General features: G+C 45.2%; 1 protein-coding gene across 2 annotated transcripts in view; it reads right to left on the bottom strand.

Moving 5' to 3' along the window:
* PSD3 (pleckstrin and Sec7 domain containing 3) overlaps nt 1–24,508 on the bottom strand; it is a 112,030-nt gene that overhangs the window by 28,355 nt on the left and 59,167 nt on the right. For both annotated transcript variants that reach the window (XM_050330221.1, XM_050330222.1), the window contains 2 exons: nt 8,596–8,639; nt 402–595 (listed from right to left, as the gene is read on the bottom strand). In XM_050330221.1, the coding sequence (XP_050186178.1) occupies nt 402–595; nt 8,596–8,639 (238 nt within the window). The remainder of the gene's footprint in view (nt 1–401; nt 596–8,595; nt 8,640–24,508) is intronic.

Raw genomic sequence — 24,508 nt, 5'->3', positions numbered from 1 at the left:
AGAAGGGAGGGGGGATTTGGAGCAAACTGGTGTCACGTAAGGAAACGGAGGATTACCAAATTTCTGGGGAACAGCCACTGCAATTCGCTTGAAATTGTTCCCCCTTCTGTAAACCACGATATTAATTTTCTTTTAGCGCAAAAAAAAAATTCACATTGCTTTGCCGTATCACGTCACTTATCGCGCTCGTGCATTAGAGCTGCTGCAAATGGGACTAAGCATTGTAAATCCTGGCCTAACAGTGAGAGTGTCGATAATCCAATTGCTGCGTTGTTTGTTATTGCTGCAATTCCCCCTAATGAAGCAGCACTATTTGCCTTGAGAAGCACGTGGGCTCATTGGTAAGTAGCACTGTGCAGACATAGTAAGAAAATAGCACGTTAGGAGTGAAAAATACTCACTTTTCTTTCCGTCCATATCAGCGTGGATTTTCCGGGCCAGAAATCCAGTTTTGTACACAGTAGCATTGGGGTCATGAGGGATGTCCAGGAACGGGTTATTTGAGTTGCCAATTCGACTGACAGCCTTTGTCTGGCTCCCGTTATCCTTTTCATCTGTACCATCTGAGTGAGACTTTTTTTTCTCTTCTTCATCCCTTAAAAAGCAGTGAAAATTAAGCATAAATCACGGGATGACCAGAAAAGTTTCATTTCAGCAATTCTTGAATGCTGCTTTTCAAAACACACCTCTCTCTTTATAGGGTGCCTTTTTCATAGAGAAGGCTAAATATTTGCTACATAAATGTAGTTGTATTACAGCAAAGCTTCAGGTCACCTACTTCACCAGCACAGGACACAGAAGCCAGATTTTCAATAAAGCCCAAGTTTCCATAACAGTCTCAGAAGATAAGACTTCAAGAGTGTTCTGTGTCCTCCCACATCACCTATTTTTAATTCCACTTATCTGAGTGCTAAAATGGGAAATATTTGCCTGCTGGGCTCTCCTGAAAATTCTCCAATTTCTTCATGAGTTCATAAGTAGATGAAAAGAATTAGATTACTGCAGATCACTGTGGCTTACCCATTAACTTAGTATATGAAATACAGACTCTACCTCCTTTTCTTTATTTTCCTCTACAGACCAGCATAAAAGTAGTAATTTAAAAATAACAACTACACTGGGCGAACTACATTATCAGTATTTTGGAAATAAAATGCTGCTCAAAATGTTACTTATGAGGGCAATGTACTCAACATAGCTCTTGGGGACAACAATGCAGCAAGTCACAGGCATCGCTGACTAATAAATGCCTTTTTGCTCCTTACAGGCAAAGGCTAAAAAGGACTAGACAACACAGAAAACAAAGGGTGTCAATCACAAGAGTAGGACAATGGTTTTCAGAGAACAAGCCACTGAAGGTGGATGGATGGCATATCTGGAGGAACCACAGCTAGCATCAGATTACAGAGCAGCCCCTCTTCCTTTGAGTGCTTTGAAGTCCACATACATTCCTCTCCAGTTTATTAGGGTGAAGGTAGCAATTCTTCTCCTAAGAGCGCTGATTTAAAAAAAATATTATTGTTATTGTTTGAGCATAATGGCGTCTAATATTGACAACCCACTGGGGGTGGGCTTCAAGCTGCTGTATCTCACTGGACCCAGAGGATTAACAGAGAGAGCAAGCTTGGGCAGACCTTCCAATCACATGTACATGTTCAAAAGCATGTATTAGATGAGGATTAGCAAGGCATATGTCGATCCAGGAGCTCCTTTAGGGGCACGTGGCTACCATGTCTATTTATGGGGATGACCGTTCAAAGAAATGTCCTCCAAGAACTGCAGGCTAGAGGAACAATCTGTGTTATTCTGAACTCTGCTGAAACGGAGGCTCAGGGGAGACCCTATCATTCTCTACAAATTCCTGAAGGCATGCTGTCGCAAGGTGGGGCTCAGTCTCTTTTCCCAGGCAACTAGAGACAGGACAACAGGACATCGCCTCGAGCTGCACCAGGGGAGGTCCAGGTTGGACATCAGGAGGAGTTTTTTCACTGAAAGGGTGATGAAGCATTGGAATGGAGCGCCCAGGAAAACTGGTGGAGTCCCCACCCCTGGAGGTGTTCAAGAAATGACTGGACATGCCACCTCAGTGCTATGGTCTAGCTGACAAGGTGGTATTTGATCAAAGGCTTGACTTGATGACCTTAGAGGTCTTCTATGAACTAGGTGATTCCAAACAAAATGATTCTATGATTCTGTGAAATGGTCTTCTGGGGAATAATTTAGTGTAAGGAGATCAAAGTATATTAGACTGGTTTGACAATAAGGAAACCAAATCCAGAAACATGGAGTTTGCATTAGTGAACTCCACAGTACCAGGGAATGTTCCCAAGCATTTGACTTTGATCACCTCGTATTAATTTATGCTTGGCATGGTCTCAGTACCCTCCCAGACAATTTCCAGACACCATTTAGGAATCAGCATGGGCAAGGACCACCCTAACAAGGACCATCCTAACAGGCAGCATGGAAACAAGTGTCTCCCTTTGGAGGATACAACTTTTCAACAGTGTGGATACAGATGCTACACATTGACATTTGTCCCTAGAGTCACGCAAAGGTGCTAGACTCTTGATTTAATTGTAGAGATATAATCAAGGAGGCGTTGTCTTGCAAGGTCTCCTGATAAAGGGGAACAAAACTTTCACTTGAAGACCTGATTCCTGCAAGGGAGGGTAGTCCTTGCATCTTTTAGCCTATTGGTGTGTTCTCCCCCTCCAGAACAAAAAGTTCTGCAAAACTTTTTACTGGTCAAAGCAGTAAAGGACTTCTTCATGTATGCCTCAGTTGAAGCCCTCTCCCAATTAAAACAGTGGAGGCATTTCTGACAATTTTGTTTGCCCCCACCCTTCCTGTGTCTACTACGCTCACAAGCTGCTGGCAAATCTGAATCACTGTGTGACATGTGTTTCTCAGATATATGTCCATTTCAGGAGCAACTTCTCTCAAGCCTGTGGCACTTAATCCAGACTAGAATCTCTCAAAGGGCATAAGCACTCAGGCTGATTTGTCACACAGAAGTGCCTTGTGAATTCTGGGATCTCGGCCAAGGACACAGTGGATTTCTCCTTGTCAGCAGAGACCTACTGCAGTAAAAGGCTTAACATTTTTTGGAATAAACTCTCTCCTTTGAGCTATGGGAGAGAATTATTGTATACTCATCAACTGTCCTGTGGGAATATACCAATGCCCTTAACCAAGCAGCCCCAGGTGGTGTGATGAGCAATCCTGGACACCACTAAGTGCTGGGGGCAGTGCTCTTAAACTCAGCACCTCTGGGGCAGCTAATAAAACATGAATTCTTCAAAAGACAGGGTGGACAAGGAAAAAGTAGCATCTGTTGTAATGACTGCTGGTAGCTTTGAACAAACGTTCAACTGGTCTTTTGATCTACCATGAAAATGGGACAACCTTGAGACTCAGAAGATTTAGGCATTTCTGAGAGCTGAGTACTCTGACAATATGCAGGAGGTCAGGATGCACGATTCGGTCTGTAGGCTGCAGTGGAAGGAGCTAGAGAGGCAGGAGAGAGTCCCTACAAACAAGAAATGTATGAAAACCAGAGGATCTGGGATTCATTTCTTCAAACACTCCACATTGGTTCAATGGTCAGGCATAAGAAGAATGCAGGACAATTGGGAGGACTGTCAAAGTAGCAAAAAAAGTTCAGCTATTAGCCTTTGCTCAGGTATCCCCCAAAGTCTGAATAGATAAATCCTGCATACTCTTTATCAATTATGCAGCAATCTGAGCTTACTGCTCACAGGCCTTTAGGGTACATTTGCAAGGAACAACTGTAGAAAATTCAGTGGGCCTCTGGGTACATAAACCTGAAAACCAATCTCTGAAACCCTAACCTGTGGGGGATCTGCCTATTTCCCCACCCTCAGATGCCTCTCACAGCCCATTCCAGCCTCATAACATCCCCAGTGTGAAGGCCTCCTGTGATGTGAGGGCAAGAGTTGGTGGGTGGGGTCTCTGTACTATGTTCAGAACCATGGATGTAGTGTCACACAGGCATAGCTCAGGTCCTTTTTAAGGGCAGGACCAGTGCCCCTCCTTTCCATTTCAAATGGAAAATGGCACAGTCCTATTTTGTGCCTTCGGGGGAAAAAAACACACTTTCAGCAGCCAAACACCATCATGGAGGTCCACTTAGGTTTGCAGAAGTCTTAAGAGATTTTCTGTCTTTGATCAGCAGAGGAAGACAAACTCTGTCTCTGGGTGAGACCTTTGGTGACCCCTTTCTGATGACTGGAAGGGGTTGATAGCTGTGAAACCTCTCACAGGTCTCACTTTCCATCCACATGAAATGGGACCCCCAGTGCCTCTGTTCTGCAGGGTGCTGGGAACAGCAAAAGGCCCCAGTACTCTGCTTATGGCACATGGCATTTGCAAAGTGTCCCAAAACAAGGAGCTTCAGTTCCACCTCCCTCATCCTGTCTCACTGGAAAGGACCAGCAGACAGTGCAGTAACCAGCACTCTGGCTGCCCATGAGAACCAGCACACCAAAGCCAGGATCTGCTTGCTCTATCACTCCAAGTCAGAGCATTGAAACACCGATGTTTTCGTTTCCAAACATGACTGCTGACAAGTGGAAAGAGTTTGCCTCTTATTCTTAAACACACAGATCTTAATAACTTAAAAATACAGATGTTGCCATCCTGCTGAAAAAATACATTTTTTGCCTCTCCTCAGAAAGACAAGGAAGTTCCATTTTTGTCTTCTGGGAGAAAAGCACCATCCAGTTCTCTCTGTAACAAAAATATGACTGTATTCTCTGTGGTCTGATCTGAGGTTCTGCCTTGGAAAACCTTGAAGTCACTAAGCCATAAAGATGGAGTGAAGCCCTTTATTTTTAAAAAGCTGCTTTGTCTCTGCATTTGTTCAAATAGCAAACTTGCATGGTGTGGCAGAAGGTTGGGTTCAATAATTTAAAAATTTTAGCTGACAAACAATTCAGATTTTTAACATATGCCTCTGTGTAACTGATAGCATCTGTATTAGGAATTTGGCAATTTGGAGGGAAGAAAGGCGACCCAAGTGATTATCACCTGACCCCCCACTAAAACAAAACAAGAAGCTGCGAACAGGAAACATCCTAACACTTGGGAGACAAAGAGTTAATTATAATGGGGAGAAGTTTCTCAGTTTGACCTAGAAAAAAAGTGAGCTTTAGCACAGAAGTCTTTATAACCACCCTGATCTCAGCATCACAGTTTGATTTGGCAGTGTCCCTTTCCCACCATCACTGTCTCAATGACCTGTTTTGTTTTGGCTGAAAGGGGATAATTTTTCACCATAGTCCAGAAAAACAACAACAAAAAAATACACCGTGTCCATGTCTAAACTTCTCTGGAATAAAAAACCTTTTATCATCAGCTACTTAAAAATCAAGTGGTTCTCCTGAAAACTACTACTTCTACTGTTCTGCTGTGAGAAATCTTCCGGGATACAGCTGGCTCAAACGCGCCCATTTGGCTTCAGCAATTTTGTAAGCAGTGCTTTAGGATTTCATTCTAGATCACTTATTTTAAGATTATGATTTTATTATTCCTATCACCTTCAAGGGGAAACAGACACAGCATTACGAACAATGGAGAGCAATAGTGTTCACCACCACATTTCCATGTAAACATCATGCAAACAAAACATATTTAGCTCTGGCATCTTTGTAATCCAACTGATTTTTCTCTTCCAGCTTGAAGATGATAATGATCAGTGTGAAAGCAAAAGGATGAGAAACACCTACAAAACTTGGGATATAGAATTAGGGACAGTGAGACTGAAGGAATTTTAGAAGGCTGGCCAATCAATCTCTAAGGCTGGATCCACTCTTCCTAACCCATTCCAGACCAAATAACCACTTCACAAAAACCTTTGATGAAAGCACTTCTGTAGTTCATCCAGGCAAACCTGTGCCCTGCTTTAAAAGGCTTATTGCTAGCAAGCTTTTCTAAAGGATGAACCCAAACTTCCCTTGCTTCATATTTAAGCCCATCCACAATAGATGTGAAGAATAATTTGCACCTTTGGGGCATACAGTGTGGACTAGAAGTGCACTTTGAGGATCGCACATTCACCAGTTCAGGGTAAATTCCTGGTCAGATCTCTTTATTTTACAGATCATGGTATGTGATTCACTTTTAACTTTGTGGAGAGCTTGAGCCTGGCACTACTGGAGAAAAAGAACAGTAATGCAGTTCTCTCTTCAGAGCTGTACTCGTGCTTTCCTGTTCGTAAAGGGTAAATGAATAGTCCTGCTGAAAGTCTCTGAAGCACATCTGCTGACTAAGGTGCCACTTTTCTTGACTACAAAATTGGGAGTCGATGATAGCCTTTTCTTTGCATGGGTTTTGGATCAGAATATAATTCTACTGGAAATGTACAGCAAGCCATTTAGGATGATGACACGCCTCGCTCACAACCAGTAAGATAAGAACCAAGGTAGCAGTCTTTCCCCCTCTTCTGTACCACCATTACCCTCCCCTGCCTATGGATTAATTGATAGTCATTAATCCACCAAATAATGTACTTCCAGAGCAGCTCTTAAACCTTTGGGTGGTAAGAGTCTTAGATCCTCCAAGGGATTCTGGCTGGAGGAAAGGCATTCCTTCAATTTGCCAGCATCGCAAGGGAGTTATACTGGGTTTTGCAGACTTATCTTCACGTCTGACTTACCTCCCACTTCTTCCCCTGCCAAGTGCATCAGGGAAGCAAAAGAGTAATCTTTAGAAGGGAGAACGGATCTTCCTCAGTCCGATCACAGTAAAACTGACCGTGTCTCCTCCCTACTCAGCCTTCTCTGCAGATCACAACAGCAGAGCAAGAGAGTTATTCGCCTCCTCCCTCTAGCTCAGGCAACCACAGGGCTCCTTGGGGTTATTACTTTACACTAATCACACCTCTCTGTAAAAGTGAGGAGAAACATCTTCACACTCCTTCTTTCAGCTAGTACTCTCAGCTCTAAAGGTAAAGGCACAGTCTCTTTGACTATGCCCAGGATGAGATTCGCTTCTCGTCATGGAAAGTAATTGTCACATCAGTCCCAGCCATCTGTCAGTCTCAGACAGGAATAGACAACTGGCCTCTTTGAGCATTCCCCTGCGAGAAGGTGACTTTATAGCTACCTGAAGTCTTATTTAAATAAGAGTCTGAATTCTTCCTCTTCCAGCCTGCTTGCAATTTTCCCCCAAATAAGGGACATGGACTAGACTACGTAAATGCCAAAGCAGTTACCACCTATACAAGAAAAAGCTATCTCATAAATCACCTTGACTGAAGTTCATGGGAGCAGAGCCAGTCATGAGCCAGTTCCCACCTGGAGGCTGCCCAAGTGTATTAGACACGGTCTGGTTTCCTGGCAAGAGCTGGAGGAAAATTCTGACATCAAGAGAGTCACATAACGGATTCTGTTGGGTCTAAAGCACCTGTGACAGGGTCTGGCAAACAGCTCTGGTGTGACATGTAAGATTCACACAGCGTGTTCCAGGTCCAAGGCACAGCCTGTGAAAATGTCTCCCACCATGATTTTTATGATGCTTATCAGAGATGGCACTTTCTGCTGTTTCCCCTTACCAGCACACCTTCTTTACTACTCTGACACTACCTAACAAACATCGGAACTGGGACTGCAATCCCAGTTGGAACCAGCAGCCCTTTGTAAGCGAGGCTGCACACCTTGACAAGAAGCTTATTTGAAGATCATCAACTTAAAACAAGGAAGACTGGAAGCCAATTGGCCTGCAAGACCTATGGCAGTTACTAGGACTTCTAGCACAAAAGGTGCAGCAGCATGCACTCCAAACATATACTGTTCCCAAGAAGGTGAGGTTTCAGATATGCAAATACATGCAGGGAAATATTTTGTGCAGCCAAAACAAGATAGAAAACAGCATTCTTCTATTTTACATCAGAATCCACTGTTCTGCAAGTGGCTAGACCTAAAGGAGACCCTTCTACTCTTTCCTGGCATAACTAGACCACATGAAAACTGAGCACAGCAAAATGTCAGTTAACACAGTCAGAAATAGAAGCTTTTGCTTGTCTGCAGTATTTCCACAGTTATCAAGTATTAGCCTGTCAAAAGCAGGTAAGGATTGGGGGTGATATCAGACTTTGTCCAGTTTATTATCTTCCATATTAGGTTGTTGTCAAGTTATCCATAGTTAATCAGGAGACAAACCAAGACAATAAACCAACAGCAGGAAACTCAATCCAAGACGTGTGTTTCTATTCAGTGGTTCTGACACAATGTACAGAAAGATAAAGGGGGAAGTCAACTTCTGTTTTATTTATGCAGTCATAGAACAACAGAGGATTTAATTTCTCTCTTTTCAGGCTGAAGTTTCCTGCTAAATGAAATGTCCTCTTTCCTTACAAATGCAGTTGGCTCCTATCATTAACAACTCCCCTTGCTGGAGAAACAGATGAGTCTGTATTGCCAGATCATTCATTACCAGAAAATCAAACTCATTACATACACTGGCTATCTGCTACAGACTTTGGAGCCCACACAGATGGTGTCATAGGAGGGATAAACAGATTACTACACAGGTACTATTTTTAAACTCCCAATTTCTACACAGTATACTTACACTGCCCATTCCAGCTTCTCATTCTTGATTGAATTGTAGAGGGCCTGCAAAGGGAGAGAAATGAGATGGAATTATTGCTTGACCCCTGTCACACATGCATATGTTGAAGAAATATACACATATGTTGAGGAAAGGTACCCAACTAATATCAGCAAGGAAGCTGCCTTTGACCAAGAAAGTACCATATCTGCTCACGTCAATGCAGAAATGTGGAGCAGAAACCTCACCTATGGAAAATATCCTAAATGCAGGTTTTAAGACTACAGTCATTTCCTCAAGCAGGTTTTTGGGGTTTGTGGTTTGTGCCTTTTGAAAATTGGAGAACCATAGAATGGCCTGGGTTGGAAGGGTTAAAGATCACCTACTTCCAACACCCTTCCCATGGATAGGGACACCTTTCACCTGACCAAGTTGCTCAGAGCTTCATGCAACCTGGCCTTGAACACTTCCAGGGATGGAGCATCCACAGCTTCTCTGGGCAATCTGTTCCAGTGCCTCACCACCCTCACAGTAAAGAATTGTTCCCTAATACCTAATCTAACTGTATTCTCAGTTTGATGCCATTCCTCCTTGTCCTGTCACTACCTGCTCCTGTAAAAAGTACTTGCAGGCTCCTTTCAGGTACTGGAAGGCTGCAATTAGGTCACCCCAAAGCCTTCTCTTTTCCAGGCTGAATAATCCCAGTTCTTTCAGCCTTTCTTCACAGGAGAGGTGCTCAATCCCTCTCATCATCTTGGTGGTCCTCCTCTGGACTCGCTCCAACAGGGTAATGTCCTTCCAGTGCTGAGCACCCCAGAGCTGGGTGCAGTGTTACAGAAGGGGTCTCACCAGAGCAGAGGGGCAGAATCTCCTCCCTTGCCCTGCTGGCCACGCTGCTTTGGATGCAGCCCAGGACACAACTGGCTTTCTGGGCTGTGAGTGCACTTTGCTGGGCCATGTCCAGCCTCTCACCCACCAGCACCCATAAGTCCCTCTCAGCAGGGCTGCTCTCGATCTGTTCATCCCCCAGCCTGTCTTGATACACGGGGTTGCCCTGACCCAGGTGCAGCACCATGAACTCGGTCTTGTTAAACCTCATGAAATTCGCAAGGGCCTACTTCTTGAACTTTTTCAGGTCCCTCTGGATGGCATCCTGTCCTTCTAGCATGTCAACTGCACCACTCAGCCTGGTGCCATCTGCAGATCTGCTGAGGCTGCACTCAATCCCTTTGTCTATGTCATTAATGAAGATATTATAACACTGGTCCCAGTACAGACCCCTGAGGTAAACCACTTGTCACTGATGTCCATCAGGACTCAAGAGACATTGACCACTACACTCTGGATGTGATCGTCCAGTCACTTTCACACTCATCTAACAGTCCCTGAAATTCAAGGTTCAACTTAATTTCCGACACTCAGTGAGACCTTTTTGTCATTTACTTTAATGGAGGCCAAGACTTCACCATACCAGCTTGCCTGTGAAAACCTAAGGAGCTCTGTACCAAAGGCAAACAGCCAAAGGGCATTTCTGCCAATTTGCAGGCATTTTGCTTAATTTTTAGATGAAGCCTATCAAGACATTTTAAGACCACTGTGCAGGAAGAAAGCAAAAGAAAGAGCTAGTATTTCTCCCACCATGTTGCCAACACTCCAGCAGAATTAGACACACCTCCTTTTTTCTACACAAGCTGATGCTGATGCTGGTTGCCTGGGGTCACCCAGTGTTTTCTATTAGAAGTCATTACGTTTCTTAACTATTTGGCCAAAGCCCCCCTCTTATTCTTTGACTCATTCTTATCTTCCTACTATGATCAAAATACCTCTTACATTTTGAGCCAGAAAACTACTTCAAATAAAAGGGATAGTGGCTGCATACTTTCCCCAGTTGCTGCCCCATTTTTTCAGAAATAGCATTTCTCCCCCATCTGGCTGAATGAGATTTTCAAACAGCAAAAACCTGGCTTAGGGAAACACAGTTTTCGCTCTGTGGCCCAAATGCCTACAATATTGGGTCACAACCTTTGAAAATGAGCACCTGCTCCGTGCAGCACTGCATTTTATGAGATTTCACTGCTAAGAAAGTCTCTAGGGATCACTACAGTCAAAGAGCAGGACACACAAAAGCAGAAGTCCAGATTGATACAGGAACAACAAATGCCCCAGGCTTCTGCCTCGTGGAAAGTGACATGTGTTTGTCCCAACCTCTACTAATGAGCCAGACTCCCTCTTCCTTCTTTAGGGAGTAACAGACACTAATCCAGTCATATGGCATACAGTTGACAAAGGACACTGTCTCCTATAGAGCATCAAACACAGCCTATCAGAAAGTCTCTGCTATTTACAAAACAGGAAAAAAAAAAAAATCCTAGGGAGTATCCACAGCCTGGGCAGCTGTATACAGGGCATGTTTGGTGTAGCTGCCAAGCACATTCATGGAGACATCAGCAAAGAGACCTCTCAAGGGATGCAGACACGTGAGTTCTCACGCCTGTCCCCCAAGCTACGTCTCCGGCTGAGACTGCTGCCAGGCTGCACACTTGATTCTGGACTCACCAGCCTTTTAGAGCTGTTTTATGCCCCCTCTCCATAACAATTTATGCTTTAACACCTTCCTGACGTCTACTGGGCACTCACATGTTCCAGGGAAGTAAAATTTCCTCCTGTCATGTTTTGCAGCTAGTAGCAGATGTGTACAGTACAGCACCTGCTCTACCATTTATTTCATGGCTGTTCCCCAAGGCCCTGATTCACACAGCAGCTCTTTTCAGCAGACATTTCTCCAGAGTATGACTAAATCAAACAAGCTCTGAGACAAGCACCTAAATTGCAACAAGCTGATCAGAGATTATGGCGTGGTCATGACTTTCACTGTACTTAACTGGCTGCAAGAAAAGGTTTTATTAACTCATGTTTTCTCTCTGGGAGATGAAAAAAAAAAAATGAAAAAGCCTCCAATTTAAAACACTCTTACAGTTTGACAACAATCACCACTTCTCACCTGCTAGCCTGGGAAGTGTTTGGTAAATTCCCTGTGTAAGCAGAAAACGGGAGGCTCAACCACAGCAGGGAATGCCAGAATGAATACTGTGGGGGTCTCATCTTCCAGGCTGGGCTGATACCACTTGGAAAGGGGAAAGACTTCCTATCTCTTTTGGCACCCAAGGCTACTATAGCCAGGATCCAAACCCTACATATCAACCACTCAGCAGTGTCTGACTTCAACCCTTTGACATTTTAGTTCTATTACCCAGACGCAAAGACCCACTACTTAGCAGCTTACATCTTCCCCCTTTCTCATAATTGCTGTTCTCCTGGTCCACCACACCTGAGGCCCAGTACTGCTGTAAGCTCCTTGGAGAAACAAATGCAGTTTTGAAGGCGGAATAAAAGAAATTGCTGCATAAAACAGAACAGCAGGCAAAATCCAAGACACTTTCCTTCTTTTAATGCCAATGCTGTTTCTTACAGCTTGAATCTGAACTTTAGAAGATTGCAGTGTAAAAAAAGATGATGTTTTTCATGTGTTTATGGGATTTGTTTGTATGTGTTCATAAACTAGGCAAGAGACACTTCTCTTTTTAAGTGGAAGGCTGTAACTCTTTAAGAAACTGCTGAATCCCATCCCCATTTTCCCTCCGGTAAGCAGGTAGGACAACAAAAAACCCAGATTTTCACAAGGCTCTCACCAGTTGGTACTTTTATTCCAACAGGAAAGAGAAGCAAAACTACGCAGAGAACGCTTTTGAAAACTCCTGTTTATTTTATAAAGCTGCCAAGAAAATAAAAAAAAAAAGGTCACTCGCCATCCTCACCCTCCTCAAAACCTCCATCACATGCACAAACCACTGGACCCATTTAAGCAGGCTGCTCTTGTCACCTGCCGGCTGCCAGCTATGCTGTGAGTCACCCTCTGCATGCAGAAGCAGTGCACAAAAGGAAGGCACAAGCAGGTGTGCACAAAGGGACAAAGAGGTAGCAAATTACCCAGGTACTGATCTTGGTAAATTGTCTAGGAAACAGCCAGCACAGGGTCTGCAAAGCCTGGCCAGCAGGGAGCAAGATGTTGAAGAGGTCCCAGAGCACTGTATCGAGCCCTCCCCTCCAAAGGCAACACAGGGCTGGCTCATGGAGCAAACTGCTGACTTTCTGTATGCACCAGCCCGTGCAGAAAAGCCTCTCAAGAGGGAAAGGAATGCACCACAGGTGTTTTTTATACTTGCTCCACACATAAAGGAGGAGCCAGAAACACCTGCCACAAGCAAACACAAGCCAGAAACACCTGCCACAAATAGGCAAAACCAAACCCAGGTTCAGAGAGATAGCAGGGATGACCTAGACTGTCTTTGCTAGTTCTTATCTCCCATGCTCTATGCTTGCAACCAGTTCCTCCCCGATTTCTGCAGCCATTGTCAGGGGAAGGATCATCTGATCATTACAGGAGATACCTTAGGTGGGTTTTAATGCCCCAAGGACAGCGATGCACTTGTGCTCTCGGAGCCAGGCCCCTGCCACCCTTCCCTGCTGCCACTGGCAGAAGCCCTGTCTGAGGGAATTTCTTCTTCACCTTCAGCTGATAACAACATGGTTGATCCCAGGCAGCCAAGGAAGTTCTAGATGCACCTCTGGGCAAAAGATGTGCTCAGTCTTTGCAGTCAGAAGTTCAGCATCTCCCACAGTCACTCAACACCCATCCTACAGCTCTGCCCTTCAGACCAGAGCAGTCACCCACACATCAGCCCCAGCTCCTGCCATATGAGCTTCACCGGAGGGAGAAAAAACTACTAAAGCAGCAGATAAAACAGGCTACAGAGGCAAGAAATTCCAGACATGTTAGGTGTCTGAACTGAATCTAAGAGGTGTTAATGTGCTCATCCTTTGGACCAGGGCATAGCTCTGTGTCACTGCCTCCTGCCAGGTTTGGATGGGGTGTAACACACTGCTACATACCACTCCTGGTTTGCTGCTCAGGTGGTTACGTGAAGGTGGCACTCCCCCAGAACTGTCGCTTGCATACAGATCTATACTACTTCACCACCTGCTATTTGTCACCCTCCCCCAAAACCCAGATCTTGACATTTTCTCCTGTCCTCATGCACAGATCTGTAACACTTGGCAAGGCGAGGATAAGGGCTCTGATCACAGAGTGCCTGTAGCTCCTTGCCAGACTCAAAGCCCGCATGCCCCCGGCTTCTCGCGCATTTCCCCCTTCTGATGAGGATGCAGCAGAGGTGCCAGAATAGTACCCCCAAAAGGCCTGTGCATTAGTGCACAGCATGGCATGTCTGCTGATATTGCTCTCAATCCTAAATTCCACTGGTTTGTACAACAAACGTTCTTCTAACAAGCCAGCATACATTATTCATAAAACAGCACAGAGCTGTTCAGCAGCATATGGAACCGATGAATGTTGTTTTGGTGTGGGTGGAGATAGGGTTGATAGGAATGTTTTAGGGGGAAGGAAAGGAGATCATTTCACCCAGGGAATTTCAAGTGCGTCACCAACTGGAGGAGAACATTTCTAAGAGAAACTCCTCTGTTAAAAATCTGGTTTGTATGGAGAAGGAGGGGGAGGGGGAGAAAGAAAAAAAAGGAAGGAAAGATTGTGCCAGATATATCATCATAAAACAGAAAAGGATGGTTAGCTGGGGCTCCTGAGAGCCAAGAAATTAAAACCACACAAGAAATGCATCTTCTGTAAAATTGATACACAGAGGTTGCTTGAAAAGGTTTGTTCTGTACTTACTGGAGTGTTTCATCAATGTTAAAGGCAGCTTATGCATTATTATAGATGAACAGAGAAAAGGCTAGAGAAATGTTTCTTGATAGCGGAGCACCTACACAGCCTATTTCAAATTATTTTATTGTTCCTGTGCATTTGCAGGCAGGACAGGCACGGGTACTCTTCAATTCAGTCCACGGCTGTGGGAACAGAGTGTGTCAGGAGAAGAGACTGCTGAGCACACTGGGTCTCAGGGACGATCCTGAGGTCTCACGTTCCACGCAGTCTAGATTTGAGCCTACTCTCTCCAGAGAACAAAGGCACATCAATTCACAGTATCCTTTTCATAAGTTCTCCTGCTGGCCTGAGGCTGTGATACTTGCCTGTAATACACACCCAGGATGCATCACTTAGTGGACCTGCACACACGACAGATGCGTGTGGATATATACACGTGTGCACAGAAGCACTACCTGATGTGTTTCAAGGAGATGACAGGTACTTGGGCTACCTACTGCTCTGACAATGGCAGCAAGCAGACCTTCCTATGCAGGCACCATGTTGGTGCTTTGTTCATACTAGCTAAAGCACGAGGGTACATAATACACCCTAGATAAGCAAAATAGGCTGAGTCACATAAGTGAAAAGTAAAGGAGGAGTATGCTTCTGGTTTAAATCTGTCTCCTGTCCAAAGTCAGCTGACGCAGTCACAGAAACAGGTCTTGAGCATTGTAATCACTTTCAGTGGGGAGCAGATAAAATGCAAGGCAGTCCAGACACAAAGAAGGAAACACACCCACATAAATATGAAGAAGACAAGTCTACAAACCAAACCCTGCTTGAAACTAAGGGCACCTACATGGAATCAGTGGCCAGAAAAGCCCAGCCTTGAACTAAAAACAGTTCCTGAGAAGTGATGCACAAGCACATACACACACATAGAGTTACACTGATAAAAAGACCTCCTTTGACACACTACACATTAACAACTTCCAGCTCTCTCCCACCAACACAACAATACCAAAGTGGCAAAGCTCAATTATAAATCAGTTCCCTCAATCAGGGACGTCTTAGCAAAACAGATGGGCAGACAAAGATCAGACAGGGGAACAGACAAATGAAAAGAACGGGGCTGTCCAAAATCACAAGACGAATCACTGACACAGCCGCTTGTCATCTTATCAACCAGGCAAGCATCACTGACAGGAATGCAGGGATCTTCTCAGCCCTCCATAACAGGTCTTAGATGCTTTAAAGGTCTTAGATGCTCCACAGACAGAAAAACCTCTGTATGAAATAAGGAAACAGCACAACAAACTAAAACAAAGCTGCAGTGTCCTTCCCACCTTACTGAGATAGGGAGGAGAAGAAGTGAGTATCTCTCACAGAACAACCTACAGCACTCAAGAGGCAGAAATGTGAATCCCACAGACGAACAAGACAGAGCTTTCATTACTGCAGTAGTTAACTAACTGTGTCAGACACCATCCCTGGGAGATAGTCTCTGCCCTAAGGACATTACACCATGCATGCACAAAGCCTGGGAGAGGGAACAGAAGTACAGAGATTAAGTCATTCACCCAATGTCAAAAGACTCGAGTTTTCACCATATATAGGAGACTCCTCATGCATAAATCCTCCCACCAAATACCAGATATTCAAGCAATTATTCCCATGCTTAGGGTGAAAGTGATCACAAGAGCAGGGTGCCAGAGCACCTGCAAGATGCAGCCTTTACTTTGATATTTGTTGGATAAGCACATACTGCATCAGCAACAGTCAGAGAATGATGGCCATGCTATTTCTCTGTCACAACTAAGCAGTACACTCTTTCTTAGATATGATTAATAAGGTCCTTAAAACAGAGGTTCATTAAATTGCACTGCATAAAACGCTTCATTTATTTCTGTTTGCAGTACTCTGTGACTGAAGTTATGCAGGTGAGGCTCCGAAATGCCATACAACCTGTAAGCTGGCAGTGAGTGATCTGCTAGGAACTACTGTGCAGCACTGGGATCTTTTCACCATAGAAGAGGAGGCTTCTCTCAGAACAGACAGGAGATACATAGAAGGGACAGCACAGGAAGATCCATACGTGTGCCTGCTTGTTTGCATGCACACAGACACACGGCTAAATGCTTGGCTGATGCTTTGAAATATTTCACCCTGATTCAACACACCTTTGCAAGTGGTTATATCTTTTAATCCCAAGACAGAATCAATCAGCAGCAAGAATGAAATTAGAGGCACATTTGGTCTCTGCATTAAAGTTCATCCAACCCCTGGAGACACGGACCACCTCTGGGAGGGAAACAGCTATTAAAGGTCTTGCCAGGAGTTCCTGGGTGCCTCTCAGTTACTGTGTGGGAGCAAGGAATGAGGCAAAAAAAAAAGAGATACTGCATGAAGTGGGGGTTGTTTGCTTAGGAACTGAACAACTGGGTTGGGCTGAGCAGGGAGATGCTGCACACAGTCACTATAGCAGATGGACACAGCCTGGGCTCCAAACCACTACAGTTCCTATACTAACATATTCCTATAAAGCACAAGTGACATCTTCCTAATAAATACTTCACAGCAATATTTAATTGTGCATGCAAGTAAGATAATATTTTCACCTAGCTCCCACACCTACTAAACCACAGAGCTGCAGATAAGGAGTAAAAACTGTTTTTCTATAGAAAACAATTTCCATTAAACAGATAATCCTAAGGACATCACTTGCCAACTCGGGCACCTTTCCCAAGATCAGAGCTCTGATTAGCATTGACACTAGCAAGTTTTCACTGTTTACTATTGCACCAAGCTCGGTGACAGGGCATTCAACTAATACCCAATCACTATCACATCAGACCTCTTTCACCTTCAGGCCTCTTCTCAAACGCAGGGGGTTTTTTTCCTGACCTGACAGCAATTCTGTGATCACTGCAGATCATCCGGAGGTCTTAACTCCTGCAAAGCGTAACCGTTTCACAGCACTACCCCCACACCTAACCAAGCAAAACACTATTAAAATTTAGTTATTTACCTTGCTTTCTTTAGTAGAAAACTCAGAGGAGTTGGAGATTTTCATAGATTTTGACCGATGGGACTGCCGCCAGAGAGATTCTTCTCGGGAGTATTTCACCGAACCTGTGGCTCTCACCCGGACTTTGCTGGTGCTCTGAACACTGTTAACTCCAATCATTTCCAAAAGTGAGTGTATGGGATGGGGAAGAAGAAAGCTACTGGAACTTCCCAATCCCCTGCAGAGGAACTGGAGAAGGTTACGCCTGGAGAGCCCAGGTTCAAGCGATCAGTGTTTGCTTAAAGCACACTAGGCTGTTTTCCCCAGCATCTTCAGGCACAGTGTTTGGAGCCAGCCTGATTGTTCCAGGCATTGCTCACGTCACTGGACTTGGGGGGAGCTGGGGGAGAGAGGAAAAAAAGAAAAAGAAGAGGCTGATAGAAACTCCTCCCCTGCTCCGCTCCCCTCTCCAGCATCAACTCCCCTTCAAACGCACACCAACAGAGAGAGGGAGAGAGGTGGAGAGAAAGATGCTGGAACAAACGCCAGCAGATCAAGCAAGACAGATTCATTTTCAGTTCACGCGGCCACACTTCCCTGCCTGCGACAGCCTGCCATGCTCGTCGTTACTGCCTGCAATAACAAAGAACACCGTGAAAAGAGTCCTCAATCACCTGCCAGCTACACGCCTCTGGATGTGAGCAACACTGACGGATTCCCAAAGCACTGGAGGAACGAGTGAAAACCCCCAGCACCGTAATGAAGCACTGGCAAGCCTCAGAGAGATGCATCAGCAAATTTCCACAGCCCCAAGGGTTTGCACTTACTAGCCAGAGTCCTCAGGGTGCCTTCCCTGAGGTGCAAGGGAGAGCAAGACCACTTTCACAAGCTGCAAGGGACTCAGGGGAAAAAGAGGTGACTTTCCCAAGGTGATCAGTGCAAAGTCAGTGTTAGAGCTGTGAGCAAGCAGCTAGGGACTCACCTCCCCACCCGGCACCCAGGAGAGCTGTGCCCACACCCCCCCACAGGCAAACTGCGAGCTGCAGTGGCTGACCCCACCAGCAGTGCAGCTCCCGAGTGGCACCCTTTTTCTCCCTCGTGGGAAACCCACACAGCCCCGTGACGGGAGGGACACTGGCTCGGCCCACGGACACCAGACCCACTGCTCCAACCCACGGGAGCCTGGCTCCAGAGGTCAGGCAGGCTCTGGGCACCTGGAGCCACTCTCCCCCACGCAGGGGGTGAGGGGAGGCCGACGTCAGTGGGAGCTGGTACCCTTACTTAGAGGGGGATGCGCTATATAAGGGAAAAGAGGTGTTTACCTCAATGTTGCAAAAGCACTATCATTTCTGGCTCCTGGAGACCCAGAGTGCAGCAGACTGTGCATTGCCATGGCAACATGCTCAGATGAGAGAGAGAGAGAGAGATTGCTCTGCTCTGCTTTGCTCAGCACAGGATCGTGGCAGCTGCCGAGACACACTGGGGCAGGTGGAGCAGCTTGTGCAATCAGCAAGGCAAAGGTGTACAATGAGGACACTGTCCCAAACCCAGGAAGGGCCAACAGCTTGTGTAGAAGGAGCACAAGGAGCTAGAACACTCTGCAGCATGGGGACCTCACTGCAGGTCCAGCAACCTGCCCCGTGCCACCAGATCACCAGGCAGGGCAAGGAGAGCAGCAGTGGGGTCAGGGCCTGGGAGGACACCAGAGCCCCTCACGCCCCTCACACGGTGACACACGGGGAGCTGTGGGTCTGTGCACATGGACAGGGACAAGGCATTGCTGCCCTGGCATGCTGGGGCGAATGTCCCCTGTGCAGATATACCAGGCAGCGGAGAAGCTGGGTGAAGAGGCTCCAGCCCCCACTCACACCTGAGTCCCATCCAGTGTCTGCTGAGCCGTGCTAAGGCAGGGTGGGAGTTTGCTCAGTTTGCTCACCCTGTGTCAGATGAACAGCAGCACCCAGGGGTAGATAAGATGCAAATGAACTGAGTGGGCTTTTCCCCACGTTACATCTTCTCAATCTCTTTGAGAGATCCATCCTTACTGGGCAAATGGCTAGACAGCCACATTATGGTCCTGGGTGCACTTCTGCTCACAGGAGATGCTGCTGTCTCCCCAGCATGCAGCAGCCTTTCTGACAGCAGCCCCCCTTTGCTGATGTTACCCCTGAGGGTGCTACAGGTGGAAATCCTTCCACAGACTGCAGAAGGCATGGACCATGCTGAAAGACAGCAGTCAGTGGAGCAGCAAACAGGCAACCTAAATATCAATAAACTATCCCCAGGTTGAGAAACTTCTGATTCCTCACAGGTCCTGCCTCTTCCCTGCTTGAGGCACACATTTCTTTCCTCCTAGACAAAAAGCAAAATGCATCCCCATTTTCACAACAGTCAGGTCTAGCAAGCCCACCCCTACCTCACACATTAAGATACAATCTCAAAAGTGCTCCAGCCTTTTTACACAAACCTGTCATTGCTGGAGAGTAACTGAAATAAACCTTTTTCTCTGGCAACAAGTAATTGCATGCTCTGAGTTACTTGTGCCGCTTCCCAAAAGAAAGTGTTATGTTACTTAACCCATCTGAAATCATCCACTGCTAGTGGAAAGGCTTTTCAAAGAAAATCTCTTCTTTGAGGAAATTTTCACTGCAGTCAAACTGCTCTAGATGAGCTAAGCAGCAGGCCCCTGACAGGTGCTACGCAAATGGCCACAAATCACTCTCTATCCTAGCAGCCCCCTGCCTAGCAGATTATTCTCACTCTCAGACTTATAAGGCCAACTCCCCAAGCACCCTCAACACATCTGAAATAATTATATTCCCTAAATATCACACGCAGACCCAGGCCAATGTCAATTACACGGAGCAATTTTATTATTAAACAAAAGCTAGACTGAATCTCAGCAATATTTCTCTTGCCTACAGCACAGCACCGTCACTGCTGCCTAATTGCAGCAGTTCACAAAGCATTCTCTGAGGTTAGCAGATCCTCAGGTAGGACAGGCACCTTACTTCATGAAGGAACCTTATTCCAAGATGGAACAGGTCTGTTTCTTTTGTAACCAAACAGCAGTCCAAAATTCCAAGGGTGACAGGCTGTTCTTTTTTTTTTTTTTTTCCCAACCGAGTATGGAAAGCACTTCTCAAATCACATTCTCCCAGAAAGAGAGTCTCCTGAGATCATGCTTTTAAAGCCCTGAATGTCTTCAGATTAGGGATTTGGTTTAGACTTCATCAGTGCCCCTGATTTTCACCTGCAAGCGATAGTGCAATCTTGTACTCCTGACTGAGCCAGTATCCTGTGCACACATGGTCTGCACTCCGGGGAAAGACCACTCTTCGACATCAGAGAAGACCCACCATTTTAGGAATTAGCATGCACACAGGACTGATTTATGTCTGTAGCTGAGCAACAGGGATTTCTGAGGGAGAAGTGCACTGTTAGCTCAGAGGGATAGAAGGGATGTTTTTGAGGAAGGGCTGAAATAGCTGTGCTAGACCAAAAAAATTAAAGCTGACCACACCCAGGGGACCCTCCAGGTGTGTCAAGAAATCACAATCTTCCCCTTGTTCAAAGGCCAGCAAAGCACTGGTAGGGATGGGGCAGAATGCAGATATTAATTCAGTCAGTCACACCACTGGGGTGGCCACAAGGATTGTGACCCTACCTATGGACCTCCCCTATCCATTCCTCTAAAGTAACAAACCATAAACCAGCAGGGAAATTTTAAACTTTGGGTCAACACAGATGCAGGAGGGGAAAACCAAAGTCTCTATTATTCCTTCCATCTCATCCTTTTAAAGCTGTACAAAAGCTCCTCACCTGTGACAGGCACGTCACCCACAGAGGAAACAGGCAGCTGTTCCAACTAACTCTGCAATAAGCTCCTTCCCATCTGTCCCTCCCAGTCAAGTTTCCCTGGGGGGAGAAAGGTACTCAGTCCTTGCTTGGTCCCTGCTAATGTCATTTAGCGAATCAATAACAAAAGAAGAAAAGCTGCAGAATTCAAAGCAAAATTCAGCGCTGGCTTTTGGCATCCAAACCTAAGGACATCACTACCTCTGAAGAAGAACTCCAATGTCCTCAAACAAAGCCACAAGAACTCACTAGCATCATTTAAGCCCGACAGCGGTAACAAAAGCACAAACAACAAAAGCTGACAAAATACATAAACACACACATACCAATTACTTAAAGTATACCCTCCAAAGCCAGTAACATATTTGTATAGAACAGCAAGGTGGAACTATTTAATGCTGCCATTAAATGCTGTTTGTTAAATAAACAACACTAAATCTTTCACAAGCTTTCTTTCCTTCTTCCTTCACCCTTTTTTATTCCTCCTCAAAACAGAAATGGAGGGGAAAGTCAATTCTGTTTGATAAGCTCTACTCACACATGATGGCTACGGAACTAGAGCTTAACAACTGCTCAACAGTAACATTCCTGTAATATTAAGACAATGATTTCTGAGATCTGCTGACTAGGGGGAGCTGACAATCAATATTAAATCTCAATGTCTACAACTGCCATCCCTGCGAACAGCAGAAATACCGGAGCAACCACTTCATTTCTACACGCATGAGCCACCAGGTCAACAGGAATCCTAGCAGGGTAACAGCAGGAAAGGTGGGAGAATGACGGATGACCATGTGGGGGGCAACTAAAGTCTCTATGCTCTGTGTTAAACGAGAAGTAGGTTAAAAGCACATCCTCAATCAGCTGGCTCATGACCACAGCCCAAGTCTTTACAATCGACTTTTTACATCAATAAGCCCCTAAAAGTGAGCAGAGTGACAAAACCATAATGACTGGTGGAACATCAAAGCAATCCTGCTATCATTGTACCTCTCTGGGATCCATGCTGCACCTTAAGCCAAAAGAAACTATTCCTAAGGTAGGTGCCCTGCTGAGAATGAGAGGAGACCACAGGTTTAGTGAAAACAAGCTGCTTGATAATAACGGGGTGCAAAAAAATTATGCCCCTTGTTATCCTGATTAGCACTGCAAGTGAGGAGGTGCCTTCAGCCATCTTCATGTTCCTTGCAGCAGACATGAAAACAGCTGTTTCACAGACTAGCTGTTGCACTTCCAGGCAAATCACTATAGTATCCAAGGGAAAAAGCTTCTCGTCTTGAATTCCTCCTTTTAGGAATTATCATCTGCTGTCAACAGAGCTGACAAAAAGTGAGCCATATAGTAGGCACCAACTAACACAGACCACCAAGTTCCTTAAGTTAAAGCTGCCAAATGTAGCTACAGAAAGCAGCAGTGCCTTGAACAAATCCATAAAAGCACCAAACCCCTAAAATTCTGCATGGTTGTGACAGAAACCCACAGGAAGGTGACCCAAGAACTGATGTGAAGTCTACAGAATTATCTCAGATCAGCTGCAAACAACCTCTGCCTCTGTCCCTGCAGTGAGCATGCTTAGCTTGGAGTCAACAGCACAGAAATAAACCCCTCACCACCCAGCACTCCCACAGAGATCTCTATTAAAAAAAAAAATTATAAACAACCACTCTCCAAGGCTTCTGATTCAGACAGCAAACACAGTAACAACAACAAGGAAAAGGGGAAAAGAAGGAGAGGAAGAGAGGGGGAAAGGAAGAGGGCAAAAAGAAACAGGGGGGGCAAAAAGAAAGGGGAGTGGAAGAGGGAGAAGGGGAAGAAGAGAGGGAGGGGAAGGGAATTGAGGCCACTCAGGAATCCACACAGGTTTCAAGTGGGTGTCACCTGTGCTTGTAAGCATTGCACTATGGAAGAAGCAGCTCTGGGGGGAGAAACAGACATAGGCTTTGAAATCCTTTTCCTGCAGGTATGAATGCACCCTATGGAGCCATGTCAGGCTACCTTGCACCAAAAGCAGGTGAAATCCTTTCTAAACCACATCATGCCTTCCAGAACCCATCTGTCAACAGGGCAGAAAACTGGTCCTTTGGATTTGCCCTGAATTTGTACCAGGATCTTGTGAAACACTTAATCATCCAAGGAACTATGACCTCAAAAGGAACCTAAATGTTCCATTTAACATCACAGGAAAGGAGAGAAAGCATTTTCAAAATTTAAGGAGCAACCTAGCACTCTTGTTTGAAAGAAAACAGTGTAACTGGGTCAGAGAAAGAATAGTCCAATGCCATTTGGAAAGTCTGGTGATAAATGGAAGGAATACCAAAGATTTATACAGCAATAATCCTAAAACTGGTGGAAGTAATGTTCTCTCCTCTTCTTTTTTTTTTTTTTTTAATATGGTATAAATTATATTCCTACTCCTCCTTCCCTGGAGACGCAGCACAGAACTTAAATTTCAAGCAGATCAGTGGGTGGAAGATCAAAGAATGTTTTTCAGAATTTGTTTTCTACCTACATGGAGGTGGGAGTAATATGTCATAGGGACCAAAATGTATGTGTGACATTGTATTAGAGATTTCCCAGCCTGAAAAGAGCCCAAAATTCCTCCTTTAAAGTGGCAGAGCACATCACTCCTGGAGACTACCAGTCTGCATCCTCCACACTGACAGCGTAAGAAATGGTAAGCTCCGAAGGGCGACATTTATCCTTGGGAGCTGGTATGTATTTCAGTTAAAGTGGGAGACAACTGACAGCCTTGGCTATCTGATAGGCTGGAGAAGCTAAACATCAAATATTCCCTTGTCTGATCAACCTAGACAAGACGCAGCAGAGACCTTGCCTCCACAGATGAAAATTAACCCCCCAAACATTCATTATAAGCCTACTCTTGAGCCATGTAATTGCAGCCAGTAGTAATGGAAATTCTTAGGTGACTCTGCTTGGGTTTCACTCCTTGCTGACACAAAAGCCTGGTAGGCCAGGTGAGATCTTTTGAATAACAACTGGAAAGTAAAGAAGATGAAAGGTTGGAGCTGCAAAAATAATTCAGAGAAATGCAAATCGTGAAAGCAGAAACAGGTCTATCCTGACATGCTGCTACCTAGTGAGACAACCAACCATTAGTACCATGCCTAGACTATGAAGGGCAATCCTTATTCATGGATCACCATTACAAAATTTTATGGTTTAAGCTTTGTACAAAATACTGGTTTCTCTGCTTGGAGACCCAGTTGGTGTATGCCATTAGGCTTTTGCTACGTTGAGGCTTTCCTTAATATGATATCTGAGCTTACTTGACTTGAGAAAAAACACATAGATTTCAGATTTTTCTTTTTATATGCATTGAAGCAAGT

Source organism: Myiozetetes cayanensis, unplaced genomic scaffold (genome assembly GCF_022539395.1).
Source record: "Myiozetetes cayanensis isolate MyiCay16 unplaced genomic scaffold, myiCay2020 scf4, whole genome shotgun sequence".
Lineage (NCBI taxonomy): Eukaryota > Metazoa > Chordata > Aves > Passeriformes > Tyrannidae > Myiozetetes > Myiozetetes cayanensis.
This window is presented reverse-complemented; position numbering and strand designations above follow the sequence as displayed.